The sequence below is a fragment of the Salvelinus alpinus genome, chromosome 1 (genome assembly GCF_045679555.1).
Source record: "Salvelinus alpinus chromosome 1, SLU_Salpinus.1, whole genome shotgun sequence".
Lineage (NCBI taxonomy): Eukaryota > Metazoa > Chordata > Actinopteri > Salmoniformes > Salmonidae > Salvelinus > Salvelinus alpinus.
Genome location: NC_092086.1, coordinates 41,144,003 through 41,171,897, shown reverse-complemented (window position 1 = coordinate 41,171,897; position 27,895 = coordinate 41,144,003). Strand labels below are relative to the sequence as shown.

At 42.6% G+C, this 27,895-nt stretch overlaps 2 protein-coding genes across 9 annotated transcripts; both read right to left on the bottom strand.

Annotated features, from left to right (window-relative positions):
- Window positions 1–325: 325 nt before the first annotated feature.
- LOC139576018 (phosphoinositide 3-kinase regulatory subunit 6-like) lies at window positions 326–13,873 on the bottom strand. 6 transcript variants are annotated; one of them, XR_011675050.1, is made up of 20 exons: window positions 13,581–13,873; window positions 10,643–10,715; window positions 10,341–10,427; window positions 10,090–10,181; window positions 9,890–9,958; window positions 9,458–9,593; window positions 9,229–9,328; window positions 8,769–8,946; window positions 8,483–8,627; window positions 5,337–5,423; window positions 4,859–5,222; window positions 4,486–4,579; window positions 3,336–3,455; window positions 3,044–3,154; window positions 2,166–2,271; window positions 1,985–2,053; window positions 1,651–1,741; window positions 1,501–1,553; window positions 870–970; window positions 326–717 (listed from the first exon to the last, which is right to left on the bottom strand). XR_011675050.1 is itself a non-coding variant. In XM_071401626.1 (20 exons), the coding sequence occupies exons 3-20, from the start codon at window positions 10,417–10,419 to the stop codon at window positions 561–563; spliced, it is 2,157 nt and encodes a 718-aa protein (XP_071257727.1). In that variant the 5' UTR covers window positions 10,420–10,427; window positions 10,639–10,715; window positions 13,581–13,873; the 3' UTR covers window positions 326–560. The 6 variants fall into 6 exon arrangements, 5 of the variants coding, with proteins under 5 accessions (XP_071257727.1, XP_071257710.1, XP_071257736.1 ...); XM_071401626.1 differs by having other exon boundaries at window positions 1,980–2,053; window positions 10,639–10,715; XM_071401609.1 differs by having other exon boundaries at window positions 1,980–2,053.
- A 71-nt stretch (window positions 13,874–13,944) lies between these two features.
- Window positions 13,945–27,645, bottom strand: LOC139576010 (phosphoinositide 3-kinase regulatory subunit 5-like). Of its 3 annotated transcripts, none has more exons than XM_071401582.1 (18): window positions 27,470–27,645; window positions 24,683–24,795; window positions 23,701–23,801; window positions 23,203–23,271; window positions 22,914–23,052; window positions 22,504–22,573; window positions 22,186–22,363; window positions 21,734–21,902; window positions 21,445–21,513; window positions 20,486–21,315; window positions 20,175–20,300; window positions 19,940–20,068; window positions 17,985–18,078; window positions 17,729–17,805; window positions 17,536–17,629; window positions 17,255–17,337; window positions 15,046–15,161; window positions 13,945–14,928 (listed from the first exon to the last, which is right to left on the bottom strand). In XM_071401582.1, exons 2-18 carry the CDS (start codon window positions 24,780–24,782, stop codon window positions 14,778–14,780), a joined length of 2,595 nt encoding a protein of 864 aa, XP_071257683.1. In that variant the 5' UTR covers window positions 24,783–24,795; window positions 27,470–27,645; the 3' UTR covers window positions 13,945–14,777. The 3 variants fall into 3 exon arrangements, 2 of the variants coding, with proteins under 2 accessions (XP_071257683.1, XP_071257694.1); XM_071401593.1 differs by having other exon boundaries at window positions 15,046–15,158; XR_011675047.1 differs by lacking the exon at window positions 13,945–14,928 and adding an exon at window positions 15,803–16,021 and having other exon boundaries at window positions 15,046–15,158.
- Window positions 27,646–27,895: the final 250 nt, after the last annotated feature.

The following is a 27,895-nucleotide window of genomic DNA, read 5'->3' as shown; positions in this document are numbered from 1 at the left end:
TTAAGAACGCGTAAAGTATTATATAGAGCCCTAATCTTATATTGCTCAAATGAACAGCAAACCTGGTTTAAAAAAACAGATAAAGCAACCCCTCACGGCACAACACCTCTCCCCTATTTGGCCTAGATAGTTTGCGTGTATGTACTGATATGTAGGCTACGTGTGCGTTCAAAAAATAATAATTTGTTGTAGTTCTGTGCTTGAGCTGTTCTTGTCTATTAATGTTCTGTATTATGTCATGCTTTGTGTGGAACCCAGGAAAAGCAGCTGCTGCTTTTGCAACAGCTAATGGGGATCGTAATAAAATTAAAATTAAAATACATACATCTCTTTTTCATAAAACATATGTTAGAATTTTAAAACTAGATTTTATTGGGAAGGCAGATAAAACACTTTTTTATCAAAATAAATCCCTTTTGCATGTGAAAACACAGAATCTTACTCATTACTCCACGTGCATAACCAATGTCACTTATGTTTTTAGCTTACTTCGCCATTGGCCAAAGCGGGGCACCTGGCTCACGCCCGGAATGGAGCCCGGGCCAAATAATCAAATCCCTTCAGTGGTTGATGCCAGTGAAGGTATTGATTGGCAGAGGCAGGATCTTGCACATGTATTTGCTCAGCCCCGCCTCCCTCTCCTTTCCCACACTGAACTTGGACTTGGAACTTGTCTGGAGGCAATACCCTGGATCCAAACATGGAGAGATCTCAATGCTGTAAAAGAGTGTTAGTTACTTAGTTATTTCAGTTTGAGCCCAGGGAAATTCTCTGTAAAAGACAACACAATAACTACTGTATATTATTCATCAATAGTAGAGATGGTAGAGCATCGTGGCATTCTATTGCTGATGAGTGTGATCTCTGACCTTTGGACATGTGTGTATTTCCTGCGACAGTCTTTGTCCAGACAGACAGTGAAGGTCTTATCTTCCAGGATTCTGATTTTAATGTTTTGGGTTCTGATCTCCTGTCAACACAGCATGGTAAAATTAAATATCCTGATAGGTTAGGAGCAAAAATCATTGTGAGATGTGACTACAAACTGCAGTACCGTATGCCTGCCTTCTTTGCATTTATGGGCTCAACTCAAACCTCTACCATTATATATACAGTATATCACAAAAGTGAGTACACCCCTCACATTTTTGTAAATATTTGAGTATATCTTTTCATGTGACAACACTGAAGAAATGACACTTTGCTACAATGTAAAGTAGTGAGTGTACAGCTTGTATAACAGTATCAATTTGCTGTCCCCTCAAAATAACTCAACACACAGCCATTAATGTCTAAACCGCTGGCAACAAAAGTGAGTACACCCCTAAGTGAAAACTGTAATTGCCTTAATCAATAATCTACTTTGAAGGTGAGACATGAGGATGAGATCAAGAAACCACATCTGGCAGTGTGTTGCCTGACTGACAGTATTAGTACTTTTCCATATGGTGTTACTGGGGTCTCAATGATTTATTATCACACATTCAGAAATATCCTTACCGTGCAGCATCTTGGATTTGTACTGTCAAAATTGACAGTGAGGAATTCAAGAACTAGGGAAAGTAGGGATGACAAATTGTTGATTTGATTTAATGAAACCAAGTTGCCATTGAGAACAGCTATGTAGTTACTATATGTTTTAATGCAAACCTTCTGTTTCATTGGGTGATATTGCACTGATGCCCACTCCACATGTCATGACTGACATTCCCTGAACAACCTCTTGTTTGCTCAAGGAGACCTGCAGAAAGCATTTGAGACACATACACATTTGGTACTGTAGTTAAGACATTATGCCATACGGATTTAAAGGATATGTAGATATTTCCATAGTTGTTACTTTTCATTTAAAAGTGTACTACTTGTTCCTAAATTATTACAATGATACTGTGACTACACTAACCAAGCATGAACACATTCACTAACCACTAATCAAATACTCTATAACACAAATAGGGAAGAAATCCTTCAGAAAGTACCTTACTGTAATTCACAGAAACCACCGCTCCACAGGTTCCTTGTGTCTTCCTTGTTCGTCGCCTACTAGATCTCTCTGCAGAGAGACATTATGCAATCACCAACAGAAGCAGTAACAGGACGATCTAGTTTCTGTCCCTGTCCTGACAACACGGTTCATGCTGCATTCACAGTTGTGACAACAGTACCTTGTCTTAGATTTTCTCTGAGTGTTTTAAACTCCGGGAACTCAGCATCCAGGTGGGACACAAACACCTCGTCCACAGGGCTGCCAGTCTGGCCAGAGACAGAGATCTAAAAACACAACATGGCAACAAGAACAAGCTCAAATTAGGGATAAATTGTGTTTTTTTCCCCTTAATGATAACAAGTGGTTAAATTGAGCCGGAGCTACTCGAAGCAGGGCTCCTGCACCTTGGGTCAAAGCGAAAGCCAAGCTCCAGCAATCTACGGGTCCAAAGAAAAAAGAAAAAGTATGATAAAAGTATGATAAACCAAGGTTAAAATTAAGGCTTGGGTACCCTAGGATGACAGCAATCATAAACCTAGCTTCATGTACACATCCTTGTTAAACCCTAACCCTCAACCACAACCCTAACCCTAGATTCATGTCTACATCCCAGTTCAACCCTTAACCTAGCCTCAACCACAACCCTATTCCTAGCCCCATGCCCACATCCCAGTTCAATCTAAACCTAGCCTCAACTCTAACCAAAATGGTAGCTTCATGTCCACATAAACCTAGACTCAACGACAACCCTAAGCCTAGCTTTACATCCACATTCTGGTTCAACCCTAACCCTGGCCCCAACCACAAACTTAACCCTAGCTCCTGCCCTAACCCTAACTTCAACTCCAATCCTACCCCCCCCCCCCCCCAAATAGGGCTTTCCAACCTCCAAATTCCCAACTTAACCCCTGATGATAACCGTAATCATTATGTTATACTGGGCTATGAACTATGTATGAACTATTCATGGGCTGCCATATGTTGGTGTTACATCCTGCTGATAACACACATGCACACACGTGACTATGACATGTGGATGTATCTCAGGGAGCTGACCTTGACAGAGTAGAGTGTGAAGTGGACAGGCTGTAGGCCACAGCGAAGGTAGTAGGAGAGGACATCCACAAGGAAGTGGTTGGGTTCTGATGACCTGCTGTGACTGGACTGCTGCAATGGCACATAGTAGACACAGTATTAGGTCTCACTGTGACATGACTGGATGTCTATTTCTATCTTAAAAACCACTTTCCATTTAGGTATCCTTGAACCCATTTGATGGATCTTTTTGGACAATCATGATCAGAATTAAATTACTTTATAAAACAATGCATGTATTAGTACTCATTACCATTCCTGCCAGCTTTGGAATCATGGCTCCCAAACTGTTGATGTTGCTTTCGTACCAGGGATCGACCCTTCCTAAGAACGAGGCTAGAGACAATCTGTCTCCAACTTGTGATGTGCTTTCCTGAAAAAGAGAAAAGACTGGTTCCATAACCTAGCAAATCATACCGGTTACTGTACATGTGCAGCGTGAGATGGATGTTTATTTTACATTATTGGTATTATTGTTGTTTTCCCTCAGGAAACTAAAAAGATTTGGCATGGGTTCTGAGATCCTCAAAATGTTCTACAGCTGCAACATCGATAGCATCCTGACTGGTTGCATCACTGCCTGGTACGGCAATTGCTCGGCCTCTGACCGCAAGGCACTACAGAGGGTAGTGCGTACGGCCCAGTACATCATTGGGGCTAAGCTGTCTGCCATCCAGGACCTCAACACCAGGCGGTGTCAGAGGAAGGCCCTAAAAATTGTCAAAGAACCCAGCCACCCCAGTCATAGACTGTTCTCTCTACTACCCCATGGCAAGCGGTACCGGAGTGCCAAGTCTAGGACAAAAAGGCTTCACAACAATTTTTTTTTACCCCAAAGCCATAAGACTCCTGAACAGGTAATCAAATGGCTACCCGGACTATTTGCACTGTGTGCCCCCCCCAACCCCACCCCATCTTTTACGCTGATGCTACTCTCTGTTGATCATATATGTATAGTCACTCTAACTATATATTCATGTATATACTACCTCAATTGGGCTGACCAACCAGTGCTCCCACACATTGGCTAACCGGGCTATCTGCATTGTGTCCCGCCACCCGCCAACCCCTCTTTAACGCTACTGCTACTCTCTGTTCATCATATATGCATAGTCACTTTAACCATATCTACATGTACATACTACCTCAAATCAGCCTGACTAACCGGTGTCTGTATGTAGCCTCGCTACTTTTATAGCCTCGCTACTGTATATAGCCTGTCTTTTTACTGTTGTTTTATTTCTTTACTTACCTATTGTTCACCTAATACCTTTTTTGCACTATTGGTTAGAGCCTGTAAGTAAGCATTTCACTGTAAGGTCTACACCTGTTTATTCGGCGCACGTGACAAATAAACTTTGATTTGATTTGATCATTGGATTTTGGACTGGATTATTGCTCACAGGTGAATTGACGATAGGCTCATCAGTGACAGGGATGTAGTATATCTGTAGGTTCACTCTCTTGGTCAAGATGAGATGTTTTGCCTCCCTTTTTCTGCACACAAAAGTAATGCACATTGTAAAATAGTTCACTCACATTTCTAAATGACAGAATTACAGTGTAATTACAGTGTACAGTAGTCCTCTGTATCTCAGATGGTAGAGCATGGTGTTTGCAACACCAGGATAGTGGGCTCAACTTTCAGCACTACCCATACATAAAAATGTATGCACGCATGACTGTAAGTCACTTTGGATAAAAACAGAATTTCACATGTATGAGGATGGAACTAGGTATTAAGGGACATTAAGGGAAAGTAGAAGTACATCCTACCGGATGGAGTGATACACCTTGGCCAGTCTCCCCAGCACCCTGTCGTCTCCCATCATCACTATGCGTGCGGTATGGTTCCCCTCCTCTTTAGGGAGAGGGGTGCTACTGGTGGGCCCCTTGATGTTTTCCTGTACCAGAGCCATTTTGTCTTCTGGCTTCATTCTCCCTCTGAAACACGGTGACCGTGACCGAGTGAATGGATTCCTCTGTTCCCGCTCCTCCATGTCAGACAGGTCCTTCTCTATTCCACTATCAACAGACAGGAGGGAAACCCTCTTAGAAACATCCTCCTCTTCCTCCTCCTGGTACATAGAGTTCCGCTCAGAGGTGGAAACGTTTAGGGTGAAGTTCACCAGCTCATTCCCTATAGAAAAATATGAAAGATTCAAGATTGCAACACTATCTATTAGTCTGATTTTACAGAATTTTCAAGTCTTTATAATGGCCTAGAAACTAAGGTTCTCTTATGTTGACTCACACAGCTCCTCTTCGTTTGTCCACAGGTGGAACTGAATCTCTGGCGAGGGCAATGGAGTGTTAGAAAAAGAGCCACCGGCCTTTGGGTCTGAACAGAGAGAGTGAACATAACACAATAAACAGTGAATATCTTGTTTGTCACAGTCAGCAAATCTCTTTCATTATTCTCCTTTAGCCTTTGGTGGTATACCATATACACCGTATGCCAGGGTATTTGGAAATGGCCACAGGATGGTTTTTCAATACCGTCAATACTGTTGAAATGATTTCTTTGAAGTTTTTCAATACATTTTAATGTTTGTAGCTACTCTTTAAGTAAATACCTGCAGTAAACTTGTGCAATACCTTAGGAGATAAAGCAGATCGCGTTCTTCATTTCACCTGTCACACTATTTTACATTATGAAGCTTACTGTAGTTCCCCAGAACAGTTAAGCCAGTCACGTGGTTGTTTGTACAAAGGGTGAAAGAGGGAGCAGGTGAGTCCATCTGTGTATTGACAAGGGTATTATATTTCACTTTGAAAGGCAACAGTGTTTTTGCTTCAAAAGAGTGAGCAGGGGCATGCAACTATAGTTTTCCTTCACAGAAAATACATTAGTGTAAGAAAATAGGTGAATTTTTATCAAATGACAAAGGAAGTGCAACACCTTTTGGCTGGCAGCCACACAACTAAATGAGCTTAGTATGAAAAATCAAGGTCTTTTAAAACATATTTCTAATGTTTTTCATAGAAAGAATGTAGCCAGCTACATTTCCTAATGTTTTGCTTAAAGTTAATCTAGCATTTTACCGGAGAAAAGTAGGCTAAAAATTAAAAGTACCAGAGAAAGGTAGCTACACATTATAGAATGTGTGAATGCCCTTTTGTGAATTCTCATCCGAGTGGAGAAGTGCAACTGAAGCACAAAATTAGTCTGATGCCGGTCAGAAATGACATTAAGAAACATTTTAGATCTGCGTTTATAAAACGCATCAAGGTATTTCTTATGAGTTTTGTCTTTTCTTTGTGAAAAACGCAGAATTCTTTGTTAACACGACCCCTAAGTTTAACTTGCTAGTTATCAAAGTAAGTGGCTGAAATAATTAGGTAACAGGGCATCATATGGTGTTAGCTTTCTGCCATGTTTGAGAGACCTGTACAGCTGCCAATGCTATCTTGATTTCCTTGCGTTTTTCCTCCTCTAAGTTCTTGGCTGTCTACTACTACGTCCCTCTTCTCCAAGCAGAGCAGGCAGGCCCATTGCCCTAGCGACTCCAGACTCCACACAGACACAGTGTGTACACATGCTGCTCCAGAGCCAGTACTGTTCTTCCTTCAAACTAGCATGCATCAAAACTTTGTTCCTTTGCACAATGTCTCTCATTCACATTCACTTGTAAAATGTCCAAACCCACGAAAATGACATTCGGTAGCTCCTACCTATATACAGTACTAGTCAAAAGTTTGGACACACCTACTCATTCAACGGTTTATCTTTATTTTTTACTATTTTCTACATTGTAGAATAATAGTGAAGACATCAAAACGATGAAATAACACATATGGAATCACGTAGTAACCAAAGAAGTGTTAAACAAATTGGTATATATTTTATATTTGAGATTCTTCGAAGTAGCCACCCTATGCTGAGCACTTGTTGGCTGCTTTTCCTTCACTATGCGGTTTAAACTCATCCCAAACCATCTCAATTGGGTTGAGGTTGGGTGATTGTGGAGGCCAGGTCATCTGATGCAGCACTCCATCACGCTCCTTCTGGTCAAATAGGCCTTACACAGCTTGGAGGTGAGTTGGGTCATTGTCCTGTTGAAAAACAAATAATAGTCCCACTAAGTGCAAACCAGATGGGATGGTGTATTGCTGCAGAATGCTGTGGTAGCCATGCTGGTTGTGTGCCTTGAATTCTAAATAAATCATTGACAGTGTCACCAGCAAAGCACCCCCACACCATCACACCTCCTCCTCCATGCTTCACGGTGTTAACCACACATATGCAGAGATCATCCGTTCACCTACTCTGCGTCTCACTAAGACACAGCGGTTGGAACCAAAACGCTCAAATTTTGGACTAATCAGACCAAAGGACAGATTTCCACCAGTCTAATGTCCATTGCTTGTGTTTCTTGGCCCAAGCAAGTCTCTTCTTCTTATTGGTGTCCTTTAGTAGTGGTTTCTTTGCAGGCATTTGACCATGAAGGCCTGATCCACACAGTCTCCTCTAAACAGTTGATGTTGAGATGTGTCTGTTACTTGAACTCTGTGAATAATTTATTTGGGCTTATCCTCCGCAGCAGAGGTAACTCTGGGTCTTCCTTTCCTGTGGCGGTCCTCATGAGAGCCAGTTTCATCATAGCGCTTAATGGGTTTTGCAACTGCACTTGAAGAAACTTTCAAAGTTCTTGACATTTTCTGGATTGACTGACCTTCATGTCTTAAAGTAATGATGGACTGTCGTTTCTCTTTGCTTATTTGAGCTGTTCTTGCCCTATTTGGTATTTTACCAAATAGGGCTATCTTCTCTATACCAACCCTACCTTGCCACAACACAACTTATTGGCTCAAATGCATTAAGAAGGAAAGAAAGTCCACAAATGAACTTTTAACAAGGCACACCTGTTAATTGAAATGCATTCCAGGTGACTACCTCATGAAGCTGGTTGAGAGAATGCCAAAAGTGTGCAAAGCTGTCATCAAGGCAAAGGGTGGCTATGTTGAAAAATCTCAAATTTAAAATATATTTAGATTTGTTTAACACTTTTTAAACACTTTTTTAACACATGATTCCATAAGTGTTATTTCATAGTTCTGATGTCTTCACTATTATTCTACAATGTAGAAAATAGTCAAAATAAAGGAAAACCCTGGAATAAGTAGGTCTCCAAACTTTTGACTGGTACTGTATGTATAAATGAGCTCGATTGCCTGTCTTTGCAATTAGTTTATTTTCGTTTGTGCTTGTTAGCATATTTAGCTAGCAGCCTTCATGGAAATTTGCTATGACTTGTGCTAATTTAGTTAGCATTATGGTAATAGATGCCCAATGGGTTTTCTGGTGCCCCCTTGTGTACTAAACCTGTAATACCGTAAGGACGGTATGCCAATAGGAAAATATGGATACCGCCCAACCCTATCCTGCTTTACACACACCTTGGTTAGCAGAGGTCAGGATGTCACTGTAGATGTGCTGTAGCCTGGTTTGGTACTGGTCATGGCCGGCCTCGCCGTTCTCTATACTCTGCTCTACAGCTAACACCACCTCCTGGAAGTACTGCTCCACATCTTCTCCTAGATCCTGCGGCACACACACATGCATGCCCGCACACACGCAGGCACACACGTGATTTCATTATCCATCTGATGCACACAAATACCAAGATATGAAATCAATTAATCCAAACGTCTCATATCATCACAGCCCATTGACCTCCCTCACCTCCAGAGCTTGAGTCAGTATGGGACCATGACAAGCATTCACCAGTCCAGCCTGCAGAGTGTGCAGTAGCACCCGTCTTGCCAGTATGTCACTTTGGGGGCTGGCCAGCACCAGGTCTGCCCTCACCGCCTGCCACAGGGGCCCTGAGAACACAGCCGGGTCTGCAAACACAAATACCCTACAGGGAACACAGTCAGAGGGGCAGCCAGTAAGCACAGCTATTGTGGATACAGAACAACCTCAGAGTAGCTGACGGGAAAGTCCTCATTCAAAATCATCAGTTTGTGAAAGGGAAAGTGACACCCAAGCTCACACATAGCAAACAATCCCCCACCCTCACCTTATGAGAAATGACCATGACTAAATTAGTCAGCTGTTGCTAGTGACTACAAACTGACTTCAGTGGGAAGTGTAAAATATCTTCTGATGGCATATGTGTTCGTGGGTGTTTTAAACTCACTTTTCCTGCTGGGGAAAATGTTTGTTCCTTAGGCTCTGCTCAGCAATTACCCTTCTCTGATACAAAGCTCCTGTGGAGGAAGTTATTGTAGGGGAGGGAGCTTTAGCAGAACAAAGGGAGTAAGGTAAATACATGTTTGGAGAACTGTATACTGTATTCATATGATCAAAATGTGCTTGTGCTACAGTACATGCCACTGTGTAAAGTGTAAAGTGCTAGTGATGAGTACCTGGTGTGATCTGCTCCATCTTTATGCTTCTCGTGTATCTCAGTGCGATAGTACAGTAGGGCTCTGGAAGTGTTAGGAGCCTTTTGAAGCATTCATACACTCTCTGAAACAGGTTACATGGAATGCGGCTAGACTGCTGTCGATACACCGGAATAAAAAGAGCAGCCATCACAATCAGACACATACATCAGAGCTGATTGGAAAGTAAAAACAAACACAAACACAAAACAATCACATAGCTTGAATAGGGCATCCCAAAATAAAACAAACAAGGAACAGTATAATTATTCTAAGCAGGATAAAGATAACCAGGAAATCAACACAAGAAATATGATACGTGGAAATAACACAGTAAACTAGATGTCAGTAATACAGGACAGCTACACTCTGATCAAGGTTATTTCAGATGAAGGTAAGGTAAATGAATCTGACCTGAATAATAACGTAGTTGAGAGTGTGAAGCAATGGAATGACATGCATCTTATAGTCAAGCCTCTCCACCTGAATCAACAAATGAAGGAAGCTTTCATCATCAAATTGACAATTAAAATGGCCAATTAAACTTCTGAAGACAAAGGGCATGCCATGTGTCATTCTGCAAGAACAGAATACTCTAGTAGTGTCAGACCAACCTTCTCTAGCTCTTTGACCAGAACCCTGACCAGTGAGACACTGTTAGATGGATGGGTCTCCACCTTCTTATGAAGAGTCCACCTCAGCATACCTTCAGGAAGTCAAACAAGGCTGCTGAATTGACCACATAATGTTCTCAAGTCTATTAAATTGTGTAATACTATTAATATTCTATAATAGATAATTATGCCACGTAATAATGAATGTGATAATCGTTGACTTTTTATTGTTGTATGCACTGATAATGTACCTTTGCTGCATGAGGACGCAGTCTCTCTGAGGATGGCCTGAATACTGTTGTACATACTGGCCTCCACTGCTGACGACATACTGGCAGCTACAATAATAGAGTTATAAACATCAAATGTCATATTTTGACAAGATAGCAGCTCTGTTTAAAAACACAGTGGTCCTATGTGTGGGGATTCTTACTACTAGACGTCAGTCTACCCAAGTAATTAAAAGGGACAAACAACAGTAAAGAGCAAAGTATATATAAATAATTGAAATACTGTATGAGTTCAAAGACTGAGTAAGGGAACGTTTACCTACTGGAGGGTTCCATGGGGTTGTTTCCTTAATCCCAAGAGGTCAAACATCACATTTCAGCATCATGGGCTCCCACCTAGATAAAGGAGCAGAGGTTGATGACACCACATGTACTGTATACAGTGGATTTACAGTGCTTTCGGAAAGTATTCAGACCCCTTGACTTTTTCCACATTTTGTTATGTTACAGCCTTGTTCTAAAATTGATTACATTATTTTCCCCCCTCAATCTACACACAATAGCCCATAATGACAAAGCTTATTTATTAAAAATATAAAACCTTATTTACATAAGTATTCAGACCCTTCGCTATGAGACTCAATATTGAGCTCAGGTCCTGTTTCCTGTTTCCATTGATCATCCTTGAGATGTTTCTACAACTTGATCGCAGTCCACCTGTGGTAAATTCAATTGATTGGAAAAGTACACACCTGTCTATATAAGGTCCCACAGTTGACAGTGCATGTCAGAGCAAAAACCAAGCCATGAGGTCAAAGGAATTGTAAGTAGAGCTCAGAGACAGGATTGTGTCGAGGCACAGATCTGGGGAAGGGTACCAAAACATTTCTGCAGCATTGAAGGTCCCTAAGAACACAGTGGCCTCCATCATTCTTAAATGGAAGAAGTTTGGAACCACCAAGAAGTTTCCTAGAGCTGACCACCCGGCTGAACTGAGCAATCGGGGGAGAAGGGCCTTGGTCAGGGAGGTGACCAAGAACACAATGGTCACTCTGACAGAGCTCCAGAGTTCCTCTGTTGAGATGGGAGAACCTTCCAGAAAGACAATCATCCCTGCGGCACTCCACCAATCAGGCCTTTATGGTAGAGTCGCCAGACGGAAGCTACTCCTCAATAAAAGGCACATGACAGCCCACTTGGAGTTTGCCAAAAGGCACCTAAAGACTATCAGACCATGGGAAACAAGATTCTCTGGTCTGGTGAAACCAAGATTGAACTCTTTGGCCTGAATGCGAAGTGTCACGTCTGGAGGATACCTAGCACCATCCCAACGGTGAAGCATGGTGGTGGCAGCATCATGCTATGGGGATGTTTTTCAGTGGCAGTGACTGGGATACTAGTCAGGATCGGGGGAAAGATTAACAGAGCAAAGTACAGAGAGATCCTTGACGAAAATCTGCTCCAGAGCACTCAGGACCTCAGACTGGGGTGAAGGTTCACCTTCCAACAGGACAATGACCCTAAGCACACAGCCAAGACAATGCAGGAGTGGCTTCGGGACAAGTCTCTGAATGTCTTTGAGTGGCTCAGCCAGAGCCCGGACTTGAACTCGATTGAGCATCTCTGGAAAGACCTGAAAATAGCTGTGCAGTGACGCTCTCCATCCAACCTGACAGAGCTTGAGAGGATCTGCAGAGAAGAATGGGAGAAACTCCCCAAATACAGGTGTGCCAAGCTTGTAGCGTCACACCCAAGAAGACATGATGCTGTAATCGCTGCCAAAGGTGCTTCAACAAATGACTGAGTAAAGGGTCTTATTTTTTGCAAACGTTTTTAAAAACCTATTTTGCTTTGTCATTCTGGGATATTGTGTGTAGATTGATGAGGGAAAAATCTATTTAATCCATTTTAGAATAAAGCTGTAATGTACCAAAATGTGGAAAAAGTCAATAGGTCTGAATATTTTCCAAATTCACTCTAAGACAACCAAGGAACAGAAGCTGGGGGGACTTCTCCGCAACTCATATAAACATGAAGACTTTCTGATCATTCACTTGATAAGAGACACCTAACCTATCAGACACCAAAGTTGATACATACAGAGAAACTTTGTGAGAAATTATTTTGACAAAATATTGTAACGACCCTGGGTTTATAAGCGCGGAAATCGACTCTGCCGCACGAGCATTCTTTTGCGATAGCGTGCCGGACCTCGGGCTAGAAGGTCGAGGGCTCGAGACCTGCTCCCTGCTGTTTCATTACATTGGTGTCAGAAGTGATCGGACCGGAAATCGACTCTGCCGCTCGAGCATGCTTTTGCGGCACAGTCGATAGCACGCCGGACCTCGGGCTCGAAGGTCGAGGGTTCGAGACCTGCTCTCTGCGGTTTCATTACAATATAATTGATGAATTTATGTAATTTACAAACATACATGAAAACCCTATTAAATTCATACAAACTCAAACGGTCTAATGCTGCCGTTCCGCATCAACACAGCGTACAGTACAGTAAGCCTCCTCAGATCACACGTTGAGGCCATAATTAACCTGTTTCCTGTCTACAGAAATGTGTGGGTGTAGAGAGCATGACGACTAGTTATAAACTGAGAAGTACTCTCTGACAAACTGAAAGGCAGAAAGACCAATAATGAAAAGATGTATTAACTACACAGATCAGAATGATTTCTGGATGAATGTGACACTTCCTCTTCTGCTATGACAAATATTTTCAGAACTATTGAGTTCTCTATGCAATTGACACAATGCACATGTGAATACTGAACGCATGATAAATATCCAGATACAAGTTTAGGGTCATTCACTGTCATTGCACTAGTAATACTTCCTACTTTCAAAGTTGACTTCATGTTCCTTTCTTTCAATCAATCAAATCAATCCTAGTCTAATTGTATATAACTTTTTTGTAATTTGTCACTGAAGTGAACTTTAAAAGTGCAAGCCTAGGGTGAAAAACTCAGCATAAGCCTACATGTAAACTATTGCTGACCTGGGCTATTTACAAAAAACTTGTCATAAGCAACAGTGACATTGATATCAATGTGCAATGATCTATGACTGAGATCATTAAAAGTAACATATATGTGTTAGAGTTCTAGATGTAAAAACAGCAAACTCTACATTGCAGCAATCACTATTACAACACTATCGCAAAAGTCTGCTTTACAGGTGGTGCAAATACACTTTACTATTACAGTATAGCCTGTAATATAATGATCCAGTAGTCATCCTACAGAGACTCACCTGCCTTGCATTTTGCCACTGTACGCTGACACTGGATGTGGACGAATTGACTGATGAGCAGCAGCAGCTACACGGTACACCGTTGTTTTCGTAGATGGAAGTTTGGTAAAAAAGACAATTCATTACCCACATTCTATCATGTAGCCTCTCTAGGTTCGTGGGTCGCGCATCAGCCCTCCTGGCTTATTACAGTATAGCCTGCATCAGCCCTCCTGGCTAATCTAGTAGGCTACAGAAATTTATCAGCCTGCCTACATATTACCTTCTTTGTAATATGTAGGCAGGCTGACGCGCGACCCAATGTTCACTTCCTTTATATTATTGCTTAGCTGAAATAAATTAAACATTGTGGAATCCTGTTAAATATGTTTTCTTAATTTCAATAAATATATGTATTTATTCATGTTATACACTTGTCAATGAGAACCGAGGAGTCTACAGGGTCATTCATAGTTGAAACATTAAATGTTGACATTATAGCATAGAGAACATTTCAATGAATGAATCTTCAAACATGATAAGAATGACAGAAAATGTACAGAGCACTGCTAAATATGCCCATGGAAGCCCATGGGGACTGTACAACATCCTGAGTGAAACACATTTTCTCACAGCACCACAACAGTAAAATCCCCTTTGTCTAGTCTACATTTACATTTACATTTAAGTCATTTAGCAGACGCTCTTATCCAGAGCGACTTACAAATTGGTGCATTCACCTTATGATATCCAGTGGAACAACCACTTTACAATAGTGCATCTAACTCTTTTAAGGGGGGGGGGGGGTTAGAAGGATTACTTTATCCTATCCTAGGTATTCCTTAAAGAGGTGGGGTTTCAGGTGAGTCTAGTCTAGACATCCTCACACCAGTACAATGCATCACAAGGCATCCACTCAAGGTTGTCAAAACATTAAATAGGAGAAAAGATAATGCTTGACTATTACAGTACACAGAACACCAGATGTGCAAAAACAATACAACTTCCTCTGTAGCTCAGTTGGTAGAGCATGGCACTTGTAACACCAGGGTTGTGGGTTTGATTCTGGGGAACATACATAAAATGTATGTACACATGACTGTATGTTGCTTTGGATAAAAGCTTAATGCTAAATGGAATACATTATTATCAGAACATCATGTGGGTGTTTATGTCTGAGTGGTTTAGGAGAGGGACGTTGTAGCCTAGTCCAGTGTTTTATGACGGTTGAGAGCCACAGAAGGAGGTGATGGGCAGGCAGAGCAGGGAGCAGAAGGAGGGGTGCAGTGGCTGGACCTGACCAGGCCGGCTCCTGTGAGACCTCCAGTCAGAACCGCTGCCTGGTTTACAGCACAACGACACCTCACACCTACTCAACAACAGAATAATTATTGGGTCAGCAACATGTCATGTAAAATCATTCTGTATTATACTGTATATTGGCAGCACATGATCAGGCCTGTGGTTGGTTTAATTGATACAGTACCTGATGACACTTTGGATGATCTTCTTCTCATCCTGGTCCAGACACACAGGGAAGGTGGTCCCACTGCCACCACTCACCTGGACCTTGTCCACCTTCACCTCTGACCTGGAGATCTGCTGAGGGGAGAGGTCAAGGATGCAAGGGACACGAGTTAGTCAAGGTAAGCCACTACACATGACTGTTTGTGGGTCAATGTTTTTTAAATTTCGATGAACTGTGCTGTTGGGACAATTCTCAGCAACAAACAAGTCATCAAATTAAGATCCTATATCTGTAATTTCATGCAATTCTACAAAATGTGCCATGTGGTGGAGAGGAAAATTGCCAGTTTTAGATCTAATTTCCTGTAATTCTACACATTTTCCCATAGGGTGGAGAAACATTTTTGTCATTTTCTTAAGCTAATTTCTGCATTTCTACACATCTTGCCATGAATTATGCCATGTTAATATGATATCTGAGTCAGAGTGACTAAAGGGTCGGAATTCGACAATGATTACTACAAGTTTAGATACCTGGCTAGACAAACTTATCAATCAAATTGAGTGACTGTTAGTGACTGATAAACAGTACCAAGAGAAAACTTGCTGATGCACAATCAAATTTTTGGACACAGTTTGGACACACCTACTCATTCAAGGTTTTTTCTTTATTTTTAGTATTTTCTACATTGTAGAATAATAGTCAAGACCTCAAAACTACCCTTTGCCTTGATGACAACTTTAAACACTTTTGGCAATCTCTCAACCAGCTTCACCTAGAATACTTTTCCAACAGTCTTGAAGGAGTTCCCACATATGCTGAGCACTTGTTGGCTGCTTTTCCTTCACTCTGCAGTCCAACTCATCCCAAACCATTTCAATTGGGTTGAGATCAGGTGATTGTGGAGGCCAGGTCATCTGATGCAGCACTCCATCACTCTCCTTCTTGGTCAAATAGCCCTTAAACAGCCAGAAGGTGTTGTGGGGTCATTGTCCTGTTGAAAAACAAATGATAGTGGGACTAAGCGCAAACCAGATGGGATGGCGTATCGCTGCAGAATGCTGTGGTAGCCATGCTGGTTAAGTGTGTCTTGAATTTTAAATAAATCATTGAAGGTGTCACCAGCAAAGCACCCCCTCCTCCTCCATGCTTCACGGTGGGAACCACACATGCAGAAATGATCCGTTCACCTACTCTGCGTCTCACAAAGACATGGCGGTTGGAACCAAAAATCTCAAATTTGGATTCATCAGACCAAAGGACATATTTCCACCAGTCTAATGTCCTTTGCTCGTGTTTCTTGGCCCAAAGCAAGTCTCTTCTTATTATTGGTGTCCTTTAGTAGTAGTTTCTTTGTAATTTGACCACAAAGGCCTGATTCACACAGTCTCCTCTGAACAGTTTCAGAGAGATGTTTCTGTTACTTGAACTCTTTGAAGCATTTATCTGGGCTGCATTTTCTGAGGCTGGTAACTCTAATGAACTTATCCTCTGCAGCAGAGGTAACTCTGGGTCTTCCTTTCCTGTGGCGGTCCGCATGAGAGCCAGTTTCATCATAGCGCTTGATGGTTTTTGCGACTGCACTTTAAGAAACGTTTAAAATTCTTGAAATGTTCCGCATTGACTGACCTTCATGTCTTAAAGTAATGATTGACTGTAGTTTCTTTTCACTTATTTGAGCTGTTCTTGCCATAATATGGACTTGGTATTTTACCAAATAGGGCTATCTTCTGTATACCACCCCTACCTTGTTACAACACAACTGATTGGCTCAAACGCATTAAGAAGGAAAGAAATTAGACAAATCAACTTTAACAAGGCATACCTGTTAATTGAAAGGCATTCCAGGTGACTACCTCATGAAGCTGGTTGAGAGAATGCCAAGAGTGTGCAAAGCTGTCAACAAGGCAAAGGGTGGCTACTTTGAAGAATCTCAAATATAAAATATATTTTGATTTGTTTAACACTTTTTTGGTTACTACATGATTCCATGTGTTATTTCATAGTTTTGATGTCTTCTCTATTATTCTACAATGTAGAAAATAGTAAAAACAAAGAAAAACCGTTGAATGAGTAGGTGTGTCCAAACTTTTGACTGGTAATGTATACTGTATATGTATAATATAATATATATATATGGGTTGGGGGCACCCAGGTGGCCGCGGGGCCCTAAGTGGTCGCTTATGTCTCTTCTGCCCAGGTGTCAAGCAATGTGTCTCTATTTCACCTGATTGTAGTTTTTCTTGGATTTGGAGCTCTGTATCTTCAACACCTCTGTCATTGTCAAGTGAAGACTCTCCATTTTAGAATCTAGATACAAACACATTATCTTGAGTAGTTCATGTCATATTTTAGAACAACTGCACAGGAACTACCAAGATTAAAATAACATTTAATGGGAGTTATGTCAAGAGAAAGATATGACTAAATATGTGTAAAATATTACATCTATTTTTGTATTCATCTTTCTCAATTCATCTTCTTCAAAGCTTGCGGTAAGCCACATACCTAGCTGCTGAGGTCCCTTGCAGGCTTTCCTCAAGTTTATTGAGGTGCAAACCATGTCTGTTTCTGTCCTTTGACTCCTCCCACTTACACAAACCTAAAGGAGAATGATGGAAGGGTTGGAAAATAATGTCTCTCAAGTAATTTTGTAATTGTGTTGATTACTTAGTATTTTTGAAAAAGTGCTAAATAATACCTTGTTATAAACAATATATAGTGCTAATGGCAGGGCCTCACGATCTCCATCAATCCCAAACCTTTTGCTAGCTGCACCTGTAACACAGAGGCAGTCATGACTAGATATTACAGTAGAAGGACATACACAAATATAGATTCTAGAATAAAACACAGGCATGTTTTGTTAAATAACCTTTGCGAGTGGTGTGTGTGTTTTTATGCAAGTGCATGCATATGTGTGCCTATGCGTGCGTGTTCGAGGTGGGCAAACTCACCCATGGCCTTGACGGCTCGTGTCCCTGCTGTGTGTCCAAGCTCCAAGGAATGGATAAACACCTCTCTTCTCTTCTCTCCCCCAGCCAGGGTCAGCTATGTCACACATAATTGAAAGTACTTTAAATGGCATGCACGTGTTTGTGTGAAAATGTTTGTGTGAAAAACATCAGTCATGTGGACTCAATCATCCATTTACTGGTGTAGACAGATATGCCTGTATAGAATTTCTTGTATCCTACAATGTTTCACAGTGTATCTGAATACAGTGTTGAAATACAGTACCAGTCAAAAGTTTGGACACACCTACTCATTCAAGGGTTTTTCTTTATTTTTGCTATTTCATACATTGTAGAATAATAGTGAAGACATCAAAACTATGAAATAACACATATGGAATCATGTAGTAACCAAAATGTAATGGTCTGGGTGTAGCTGGTGCAGGAGTCAGGCGCAGGACAGCAGAGATGAGTAACACAAGTAACTTTACTCAAATATTCCAATAACATGTCGTAATACCGAGCCCACAATAACGGACCGAACATACATAAAACAATCAGGCACAAAAACCATGGGGAAAACAGAGGGTTAAATAATGAACATGTAATTGGGGAATTGAAACCAGGTGTGTAAAACAAAGACAAAACAAATGGAAAATGAAAAGTGGATCGGCGATGGCTAGAAGGCCGGTGACGTCGACCGCCGAACGCCGCCCGAACAAGGAGAGGGACCGACTTCGGTGGAAGTCGTGACACAAAAAGTATTAAACAAATAAAAATATATATTCTGTTTTAGATTCCCACCCTTTGCCTTGATGACAGCTTTGCACACTCTTGGCATTCTCTCAACCAGCTTCACCTGTAATGCTTTTCCAACAGTCTTGAAGGAGTTCCCACATACGCTGAGCACTTGTTGGCTGCTTTTCCTTCATTCTGCAGTCCAACTCACCCCAAACCATCTCAACTGGGTTGAGGCAGGGTGATTGTGGAGGCCAGGTCATCTGATGCAGCAATCCATCACTCTCCTTCTTGGTCAAATAGCCCTTACACAGCCTGGAGGTGTGTTGAGTCATTGTCCTGTTGAAAAACAAATTATATTCCCACTAAGTGCAAACCATATGGGATGGCGTATCGCTGCAGAATGCTGTGGTAGCCATGCTGGTTAAGTGTGTTTAGAATTCTAAATAAATCACTGACAGTGTCACCAGCAAAGCACCCCACACCATCACACCTCCTCCTCCATGCATGCTTCACGGTCGGAAGGCCTGATCCACGTAGTCTCCTCTGAACAGTTGATGTTGAGATGTGTCTGTTACTTGAACTCTGTGAAGCAATTATTTGGGCTGCAATTTCTATCCTCTGCAGCAGATGTAACTCTGGGTCTTCCTTTCCTGTGGCGGTCCTCATGAGAGCCAGTTTCATCATAGCACTTGATGATTTTTGCGACTGCTCTTGAAGAAACTTTCAAAGTTCTTGAAATTTTCTGCAATGACTGACCTTCAGTTCTTGCCATAATATGGACTTGGTATTTTAATAAATAGGGCTATCTTCTGTATACCACCCCTACCTTGTCACGACACAACTGATTGGCTCAAACACATTAAGAAGGAAAGTAATTCCACAAATTAACTTTTAAAAAGGCACACCTGTTAATTGAAAAGTATTCCAAGTGACTACCTCATGAAGCTGGTTGAGAGAATGCCAAGAGTGTGCAAGGCTGTCATCAAGGCAAAGGGTGGCTACTTTGAAGAATCTCAAATATAAAACATTTGTAGATTTGTTTAACACTTTTTTGGTTACTACATGATTCCATATGTGTTATTTCATAGTTTTGATGTCTTCACTATTATTCTACAATGTAGAAAATAGTAAAAATAAAGATAAACCGTTGAATGAGTAGGTGTGTCCAAACTTTTGACTGGTACTGTATGTATTAGTTAAAGTAGGACCGGGCTCACCTCAGCCTGGTAGAGTTGTAGCAGAACAGGCTGTGCTGCATTTCGACAGTAATACAGCACCAGGTCTGCCAGGAGGAGAAGGCGCTCAGAGGAGCTGTTATCTGAGTCACAATCCACTTTAGAAGTTGTCTGGGAAATTACATTCATATAGAAATACAATCCCCAGTTAGGATAATTAAAGGGCACATGATGGTCTGTTTGAAAAGGAACCCAGGTGAAGTTGTAATTGTGGTACCTGGCACAGGACATCAGAGGACAGGCTGAGGAGACTGAGCACGCTCTGTTTGTACCAGGGGTCAGTCATGCCTATCAACTGGGCGATGTCAGTGGTGCTGTCCTCAAGTATAACTGCATTTGACTTCTGGATGTGACAGCAAAGATAAGATAAGTTGTACAAAGTTAGGGTTAGGGAGAGATTATAAACTCTCATTGTCATATCTAATTGGCACGTCATAATGTTTTAGTCTTCTGTACACAACTATGAAGTCAGCTGTAGATAATGCTCTTGTCCTCTTCTGGAAGAACCAAGAAGCTGGGTATTCTCACCGTAGATGTTGGGCATTTCAGTAGACTCCCTAGGTGCCCCTCAGGCACTATGGACACTCCTCCTGGACCTCCCAGGTTCCCCCTCTTCACAGGGACAAAGTAGAACTGCAGCCTGTAGGCCGTGGTGAGGCGAGGACATCTGCTCTCCCTCTGCTGTAGGTCAGTGTAGGCCCTGGCCAGCCTCCCTGCCTCCCGGTCCCCCCCAAACACTACCACCCTGACCAGGGTGGACATCTCCACCCCCTCCCCCTCCTCACAACTCAAAATGGGCCTCTTCCGGACACACACGTGGTGACTCTGGGGAAACGGTCCATCTGAGGTGGGGGCAGGCACCCCTGAACTGCGGGGCAGGCGGGGCAGGCGGACCTGTCTAGGCAAGGACTTGGAGCGCTTGAACAGCGCCCCAGATGGGCCGTCTCTAATGACATCACCACGAGAGCCCATGCTCTGTGCTCGTCGGCAGAGGGAGGAGCTGCGTTGGGACTTGAAGAGCATGGAGAAACGCTGACTGAGGTGGACTTTTGACTTAGGTCTCCTCCTGGTCTCTGGTTGGCCGTCATCTGTCTCCAAGTCCTCGCTGAAGTCACTGTCCACCCCAGAAGACTCAGACAGGGTGGAGGGCACAGACAAGCTGGAGGACAGGGAGTAGCTGGAGAACATAGAGTCTTTGGAGCAGGTGGACACAGTGGAGATCCGGTGGTCTGTGTATCGGTTCTTTATTGTCTCCTCCTCTGTTTCCTCATCTTCATCATCCTCCTCTCCCTTGTCTCTGGGAAGGTTAAAGACTGGGAGCTGGTCCAGCTCACTCTGAAGAAGGTCATTTAAAATGTCTGAACGAATACACAGAATTACATCATTGACAATCCACAGACACAAAGGCTATACAGATTTTACAGTATGGTGTTGAAATATACTGTCTTGAATATGGAGAAAGAAGCAATGGGAAAAAAGCTCATTACCGAAGTTGTCCTTATCCCAGGAGTACATGTGACATTTGGCTAAGGGCAGCGTCAGTGTATGGACATTTCCTAATAATAAGAGAAAGAACCAAGACTAATCAGATCAAGTAGGATCAAGCATTGTATGTGACACTGTGAGTTTCTCAGAGTCATTACTCATTTGACTTCCTCATCTGTCTATCTCTAATCATCTCCAGTCCGTCCTGTTTGCCCAAAGTAGACCAGTTTATCTGTTCCAGGAACACCAGATGGTGAGATTATGATGAAGCATGTCGTAAAGTTCTCTCACCAGGGCTTGTATGGCAGTCTGGAGGGGGTATGCCAATGCTCTCCACCAGCCCCTTCAGGCTCTGCAATAGACTCTCTCTGGCTGTGTCTGGGTCCCGTGTAAAGGCTGCTGTCTCCAGGGCCTCTGTTACTGCAGTCACAAGCTGCTCCAGATCCTCTGCCCCTTTTGACTGTTTGACAAATACAGATATTGTATAACCTGTTTGCTAGCAGTATATGTATGATACAGATTATCTGCAGTAGTGTTGGTGCACCATGCATATATGCATAAATCCAAAACGAACAACCCAAAATACATTAACAAACCATGGAGCTAGAAAATGGTGAATGTAAAAATGTAATTAATTTATGACCAGATAATACAGATAATCATATAGAAATGCCTACGTGACAGTAGGTGAAGTAACTGAACTGTGAACACATCATTTAGGAAACACATATAATAGGACATACCTGCAGTGCATGATGCAGTATCTGGAGGGGGTACTTGGTCCCCAGGGCAGCCTGGAAGGCATGTTTGATCAGGGTGATGGAGGTGTCCCTCTGGGAGTGACAGACACCACTCAGCTGCTCAGAGACAGACAGGAGCTCGGGAGGGACATCCTCGCCTGGGCTCATTAACAATACCGTCCTAATACAGTCACACACACGTTATGAACACACACACACACAACAAAGAGGAGAACAGTGGTTTGTGTTTAAATGTTTCAAGTTGAAGCGATGTTGAATGATTTAATCATGGATGATCTTTGTTGGCCTGTGTTGACTTACATAGTTTTGGAGTGATTGGTGGTGGTGGTCAAGCCCTGTTCTTCTCTCACTAGTCTTTGAAATGAGATACCTGGTGGAAATACAGTATAAGTGATGGTGTTACCTCCTGTATTGTTTAAACCAGGGCTCTCCAACCCTGTTCCTGGAGAACTACCCTCCTGTAGGTTTTCGATCCAACCCCAGTTTTAACTAGTCTGATTCAGTTTATCAACCAGCTAATTGTTAGAATCAGGTGTGCTAGATTAGGGTTGGAGCGAAAACCTACAGGATGGTAGGGTTGGAGAGCCCTGGTTTAAACAATAGTGCCACCATGTGGAAGAAAATGGAACTTGAATCAGGACAGTGACAAGTGACAGATGAGATGAGACCCAGACCAACAGGAAGGCTGTATAGAGTCAAGGGTTCAATACCTGGCGCCCTGAGCTCCTGCTGGATGAGGGAGAGCAGGTGTCGGCTGGCGCTGCAGCAGGGCTCCGGCCAGGACAGGAAACAGTGGAACACCTCACAGGCCTCCTGCAGCACCCCAGAGTCAGGGGAGAAGTGAGGGGTCTGAAACAGAGGAGAGGTGTTGGATCATACTGGATCATCTGAGAACTACGCTACATTGGACTGGTCTGAGACTGTCCACACGTGGGTTTCTGGTCATGGTTGGTGATGATGCGTTTCTGTGGTGTGGCGGTCTACTGTATCTGGGCTCACCTGCAGAAGAGTAGAAGAGAACAGGAGAGCCAGTGGGACCACCAGCTCATCCTGGGACTGCTCTAGAACCTACAGAATATAGAATTACATTACAGCTCCATTACAGCTCCATTACAGCTAAATTACAGCTACATTACAGCTACATTACAGTTACATTACAGCTCCATTACAGCTCCATTACAGCTCCATTACAGCTCCATTACAGTTACATTACAGCTCCATTACAGCTCCATTACAGTTACATTACAGCTACATTACAGCTACATTACAGCTCCATTACAGCTACATTACAGCTACATTACAGCTACATTACAGCTCCATTACAGTTACATTACAGCTACATTACAGCTCCATTACAGCTCCATTACAGTTACATTACAGCTCCATTACAGTTACATTACAGCTACATTACAGCTACATTACAGCTCCATTACAGTTACATTACAGCTACAGTAAATTAAACAGATGTAGAACAGTTCATTACATGGAGAGCCATACCTCCCTAGTTTTCCTCAGAATCTGCTGCAGCAGGATGATGAAGTTTTGTGGATCTCGCTTCACTAGTTCCTCTAAACTCCAGCGGTTTATGCACAGGCCAGCTAAACACACAGACAAACACACGATGTAGGACAAATGTACTTTCTTACTTCCCCTTTCAGTAGGAATGGTGGTCAAATCCATAAAATCATACTGTGTACATAAAATTGACACTGTGCTGTCCATATTTAATACCAGTTTATTTAAGTGGGTGTGTACAAATGTAAAGTACTTATATCGCATTACAAACTGGGTGGTTCCAGCCCTGAATGCTGATTGGCTGACAGCCGTGGTATATGAGATCGTATACCATGGGTGTGATAAAACACTTATTTTTACTGTTCTAATTACGTTGGTAACCAGTTTATAATAGCAATAAGGCACCTCGGGGGTTTGTGGTATATGGCCAATATACCACGGCTAATGGCTGTATCCAGGCACTCCGCGATGCGTCGTACGTAAGAACAGCCCGTGGCCATATACCACACCCCCTCGTGCCTTATTGCTTGATTGTCACTCAGGAGTGCTGTGTTACAGCCTGATGCTTCATATACCATTTGTTCTTTTGAGTGACTTAGGCCCTAGAAATTCCCTAGAAATGATCTCAATTTCCTATTTGACGTGTGAGCTATGTCCTCACCCCCTCCTCCCCATGTGTCACCTCTTTCATTTCCCCTTTGACTCATGGTCGAAACTAGATGACCCAACATTTTAACACTGTTTCACAACAATGGGATTATTTTTTATGAATGAAAACACACATGATTGACTGCATAACCGATGTACCACATTCATTAACATTCAGATGTGAAAGTGGTGAAATTTCACACTGATTAATCATATCCGGAGATTACATTTGGATTTTGAGATGATAGAACTTCCTTCTTAAGAGATGTGCTTTTCAAAGAACATTCGATCAGTAAATCTAAGTGATGAGGCTTACCGTTCCAGGGCTGTGTGTTGGGAGAGCTGTGGCCCAGGCCATAAAGGCACCTGTCCAGGGCGTGGTGGATACGGTCCTCTGTGCACGAGGTGTGCTCCATCTTAGATCATCTCCTGCAGAAGCATCACAGGATTTTCAGTAGTTGAACAACATTGCCGTTTTTTTCTTAATTACTTAATTATTTGCAACCACAAGTGTTTGATCTGTGGATGACTAAAAGCTGTAATGAATAAATGGTGATGGAGAAGTCTATCAGAAAAGAACACTTCCATGTTTCAGCAGTGTGAACTCCCCTCGCTCTTGTTATTCCACAGACTGATGATCAGATTGGGCATATATTAAATAAGAGCCTTAGGCCCAGAGTAAAGCTGCTGTGGCCTCTCACACAGACCTGAGTCCCTATTGGGCCCTATATTTAGCCTGGAGGGTCTCTTTCTTCATGTGTGCAGACAGGAAGATGTCATTGTGAAGTACAGCTGGGGTCCAAAGGCAGCCCTGCCACTGTTGCCATGCAACAGGGACTGAGATGTCAATAGGAAACTGAGGGTCACCTGTGGCAGAACAAACAGGAAAAGAGCCTCCCTATTATGATTACTTGGAACGTGACTAAGGAAGAACTCAGAGGGTAAAGTTCATACCCTACACGAGATAAGGAGATATTTTGATGTAATGGCAGTTAAAGATCACTCTGAAACTTTGTATCATTTTAGCCAGTAGTTTTGAAAGTGATGCTCTCGAGCCAAAACGGGTCCCTGTTTTTGTGTACTATGTCATCCAATTGTGTACGGCATCATCTATTTCGTGTGATGTTAGGAATTGTGCAATTTGTATGATACAGTATTGTACAAATTTAGCAATTTGTGTGATATGTTACAAATCCAAGTTGTGCAATATGTTACATATTTGTTGTGCTTAAGATCCCGGAAGTGTATCTTTAAGGCAGGAATGTGATGACATGGAATAATAAAATGACATTGCCCTACTCACCGAAACCTTTCCTGTGCACACGTACCATATTTACAGTTCTGTTGTGTGAACTTGATGGTAGCTTTTCACGTATGCTACATGACCAAAAGTATGTGGCCACCTGCTCATCGAACATCTCATTACAAAATCATGGGCATTAATATAGAGTTGGTGCCCCCTTTGCTGCTATAACAGCCTCCACTCTTCTGTGAAGGCTTTCCACTAGATGTTGGAACATTGCTGCGGGGACTTTCTTCCATTCAGCCACAAGAGCATTAGTGAGGTCAGGCACTGATGTTGGGCGATTAGGCCTGGCTCGCAGCCAGCGTTTCAATTCATCCCAAAGGTGTTTGATGGGGTTGAGGTCAGGGCTCTGTGCAGGCAAGTCAAGTTCTTCCACACCGATCTCGACAAACCATTTCTGTATGGACCTCACTTTGTGCATGGGGGAAATGTCATGCTGAAACAGGAAAGGGCCTTCCCCAAACTGTTGCCACAAAGTTGGAAGCAAAGAATCGTCTAGAATGTCATTGTATGGTGTATTATTAAGATTTCCCTTCACTGTAACTAAGGTGCCTAGCCTGAACCAAGAAAAACAGCCCCAGACCATTATTCCTCCTCCACCAAACTTTACAGTTTGCACTGTGCATTGGGGCAGGTAGCGTTCTCCTACCATCCGCCAAGCCAGATTAGTCCGTCGGACTGCCAGATGGTGAAGCGTGATTCATAACGCCAGAGAACGCGTTTCCACTGCTCCAGAGTCCAATGGCGGCGAGCTTTACACCACTCCAGCCGACGCTTGGCATTACGCATGGTGATCTTAGGCTTGTGTGCTGCTCGGCCATGGAAACCCATTTTATGAAGCTCCCGACGAACAGTTATTGTGATGACGTTGCTTCTAGAGGCAGTTTGGAACTCAGTAGTGAGTGTTGCAACCGAGGACAGACAATTTTTACATGCTACGTGCTTCGGCACTCAACGGTCCCATTCTATGAGCTTGTGTAGCTTACCACTTAGCGGCTGAGCCGTTGTTGCTCCTAGATGTTTCCACAATAACAGCACTTACAGTTGACAGTTGGCAGCTCTAGCTGGGCAGAAATTTGACTAACCTACTTGTTAGAAAGGTGGCATCTTCTGACGGTGCCACATTGAAAGTCTCTGAGCTCTTCCGTAAGGTCCTTCTACTGACAATTTTCTACTTGACATTACTGTACTGGCTCTGGCCAGACTTCCAACCTCAGCAGAGGAAGCAGGTGTCACCCTATTGTCACCCTGTGACACTGTTCCTGTGATCCATGGTGCCGGCCGGAGGACTCCCACATAACACAGGGACAACACTGTACTGGGAGCAACAATAACTGAGTGTGTTGGAGTACATGAAGCAACACCACAACGATCATTTTGTGACTTGGTTAAGACTGTTGTTGACAGATTGTGTGGATGATATGTTGAAAGAGGAACAGGAAACGAAGGCTTTAGCAACACTTTGCCTTTGCAGCAAAATTTTTTGGAAGTTTTAGAAATTTCACACCTCTGCAAAATGGGCCCATTTTCTAAGAAATCTAAGCGACTGATCTGGGTTTGCACCAGAGGTGAGATCAGTGTTGTTGTTGGGTACAGAGGGTATCAACACTGCACACACACTCAACTGCAGCTTAAACTCAAAACTTGAGTCTCGATTATTTTCCTTTCCCAAGTCTTGAGTCAAGACATACACCATCAAGTTCTTACACAATGTCTAAATTATTCTAGGAGAAAGGACCTGTTGACATTTCATCAAAGCAGTAGACCAGATACTGAGTGAAGATTGTTAAATCTTACCTGCAGCTGTCCTGAAGCGTATGTGTCATTCAGTAATGCTTTATATCCCAGAGTTTTTTTTCCATCCAGCTGTGGCTCACCAGTGGAAGGGACACGAATACAGTGACCACATCCTTCACTGTGTGTGCTGCCACAGCCCAACGAAAATAGATGATCCAAATTCAAAGTCAAGTGAGCATGTGTAGCTAAACAGGAACTGAATGAAAGTCATGTTGAGGAGGTAGTTGGCATTGTGGTGGTATGAGGGCAGGGCATTTCAAATACATTTACCTCATTTGACATCTTGTCAAGAGATTGACAGCTTGTCAAAATAATTAAGTAGGCCTACTTCTATCTAAGTATCGGACAGATTATAATGTCTGAAAAATTGCATAACATTGACAACTTCTGGTCAACTGAAACTGTAAAACACCTTTGAAGCCTTAA

Coding starts and splice junctions, on each gene's coding strand:
- LOC139576010 (XM_071401582.1), bottom strand. CDS start 24,782: ATGGAGCACACCTCGTGCACAGAGGACCGTATCCACCACGCCCTGGAC. Junction 23,053..23,202: donor TCTCTTCTACTCTTCTGCAG/GTGAGCCCAGAT, acceptor CCTCTGTTTCAG/ACCCCTCACTTCTCCCCTGA. Junction 17,338..17,535: donor CAAGGGACCTCAGCAGCTAG/GTATGTGGCTTA, acceptor GTTTGTATCTAG/ATTCTAAAATGGAGAGTCTT.
- LOC139576018 (XM_071401609.1), bottom strand. Junction 5,223..5,336: donor GACAAACGAAGAGGAGCTGT/GTGAGTCAACAT, acceptor ATTTTTCTATAG/GGAATGAGCTGGTGAACTTC. Junction 1,742..1,979: donor TTTCTGTGAATTACAGTAAG/GTACTTTCTGAA, acceptor TGCTTTCTGCAG/GTCTCCTTGAGCAAACAAGA.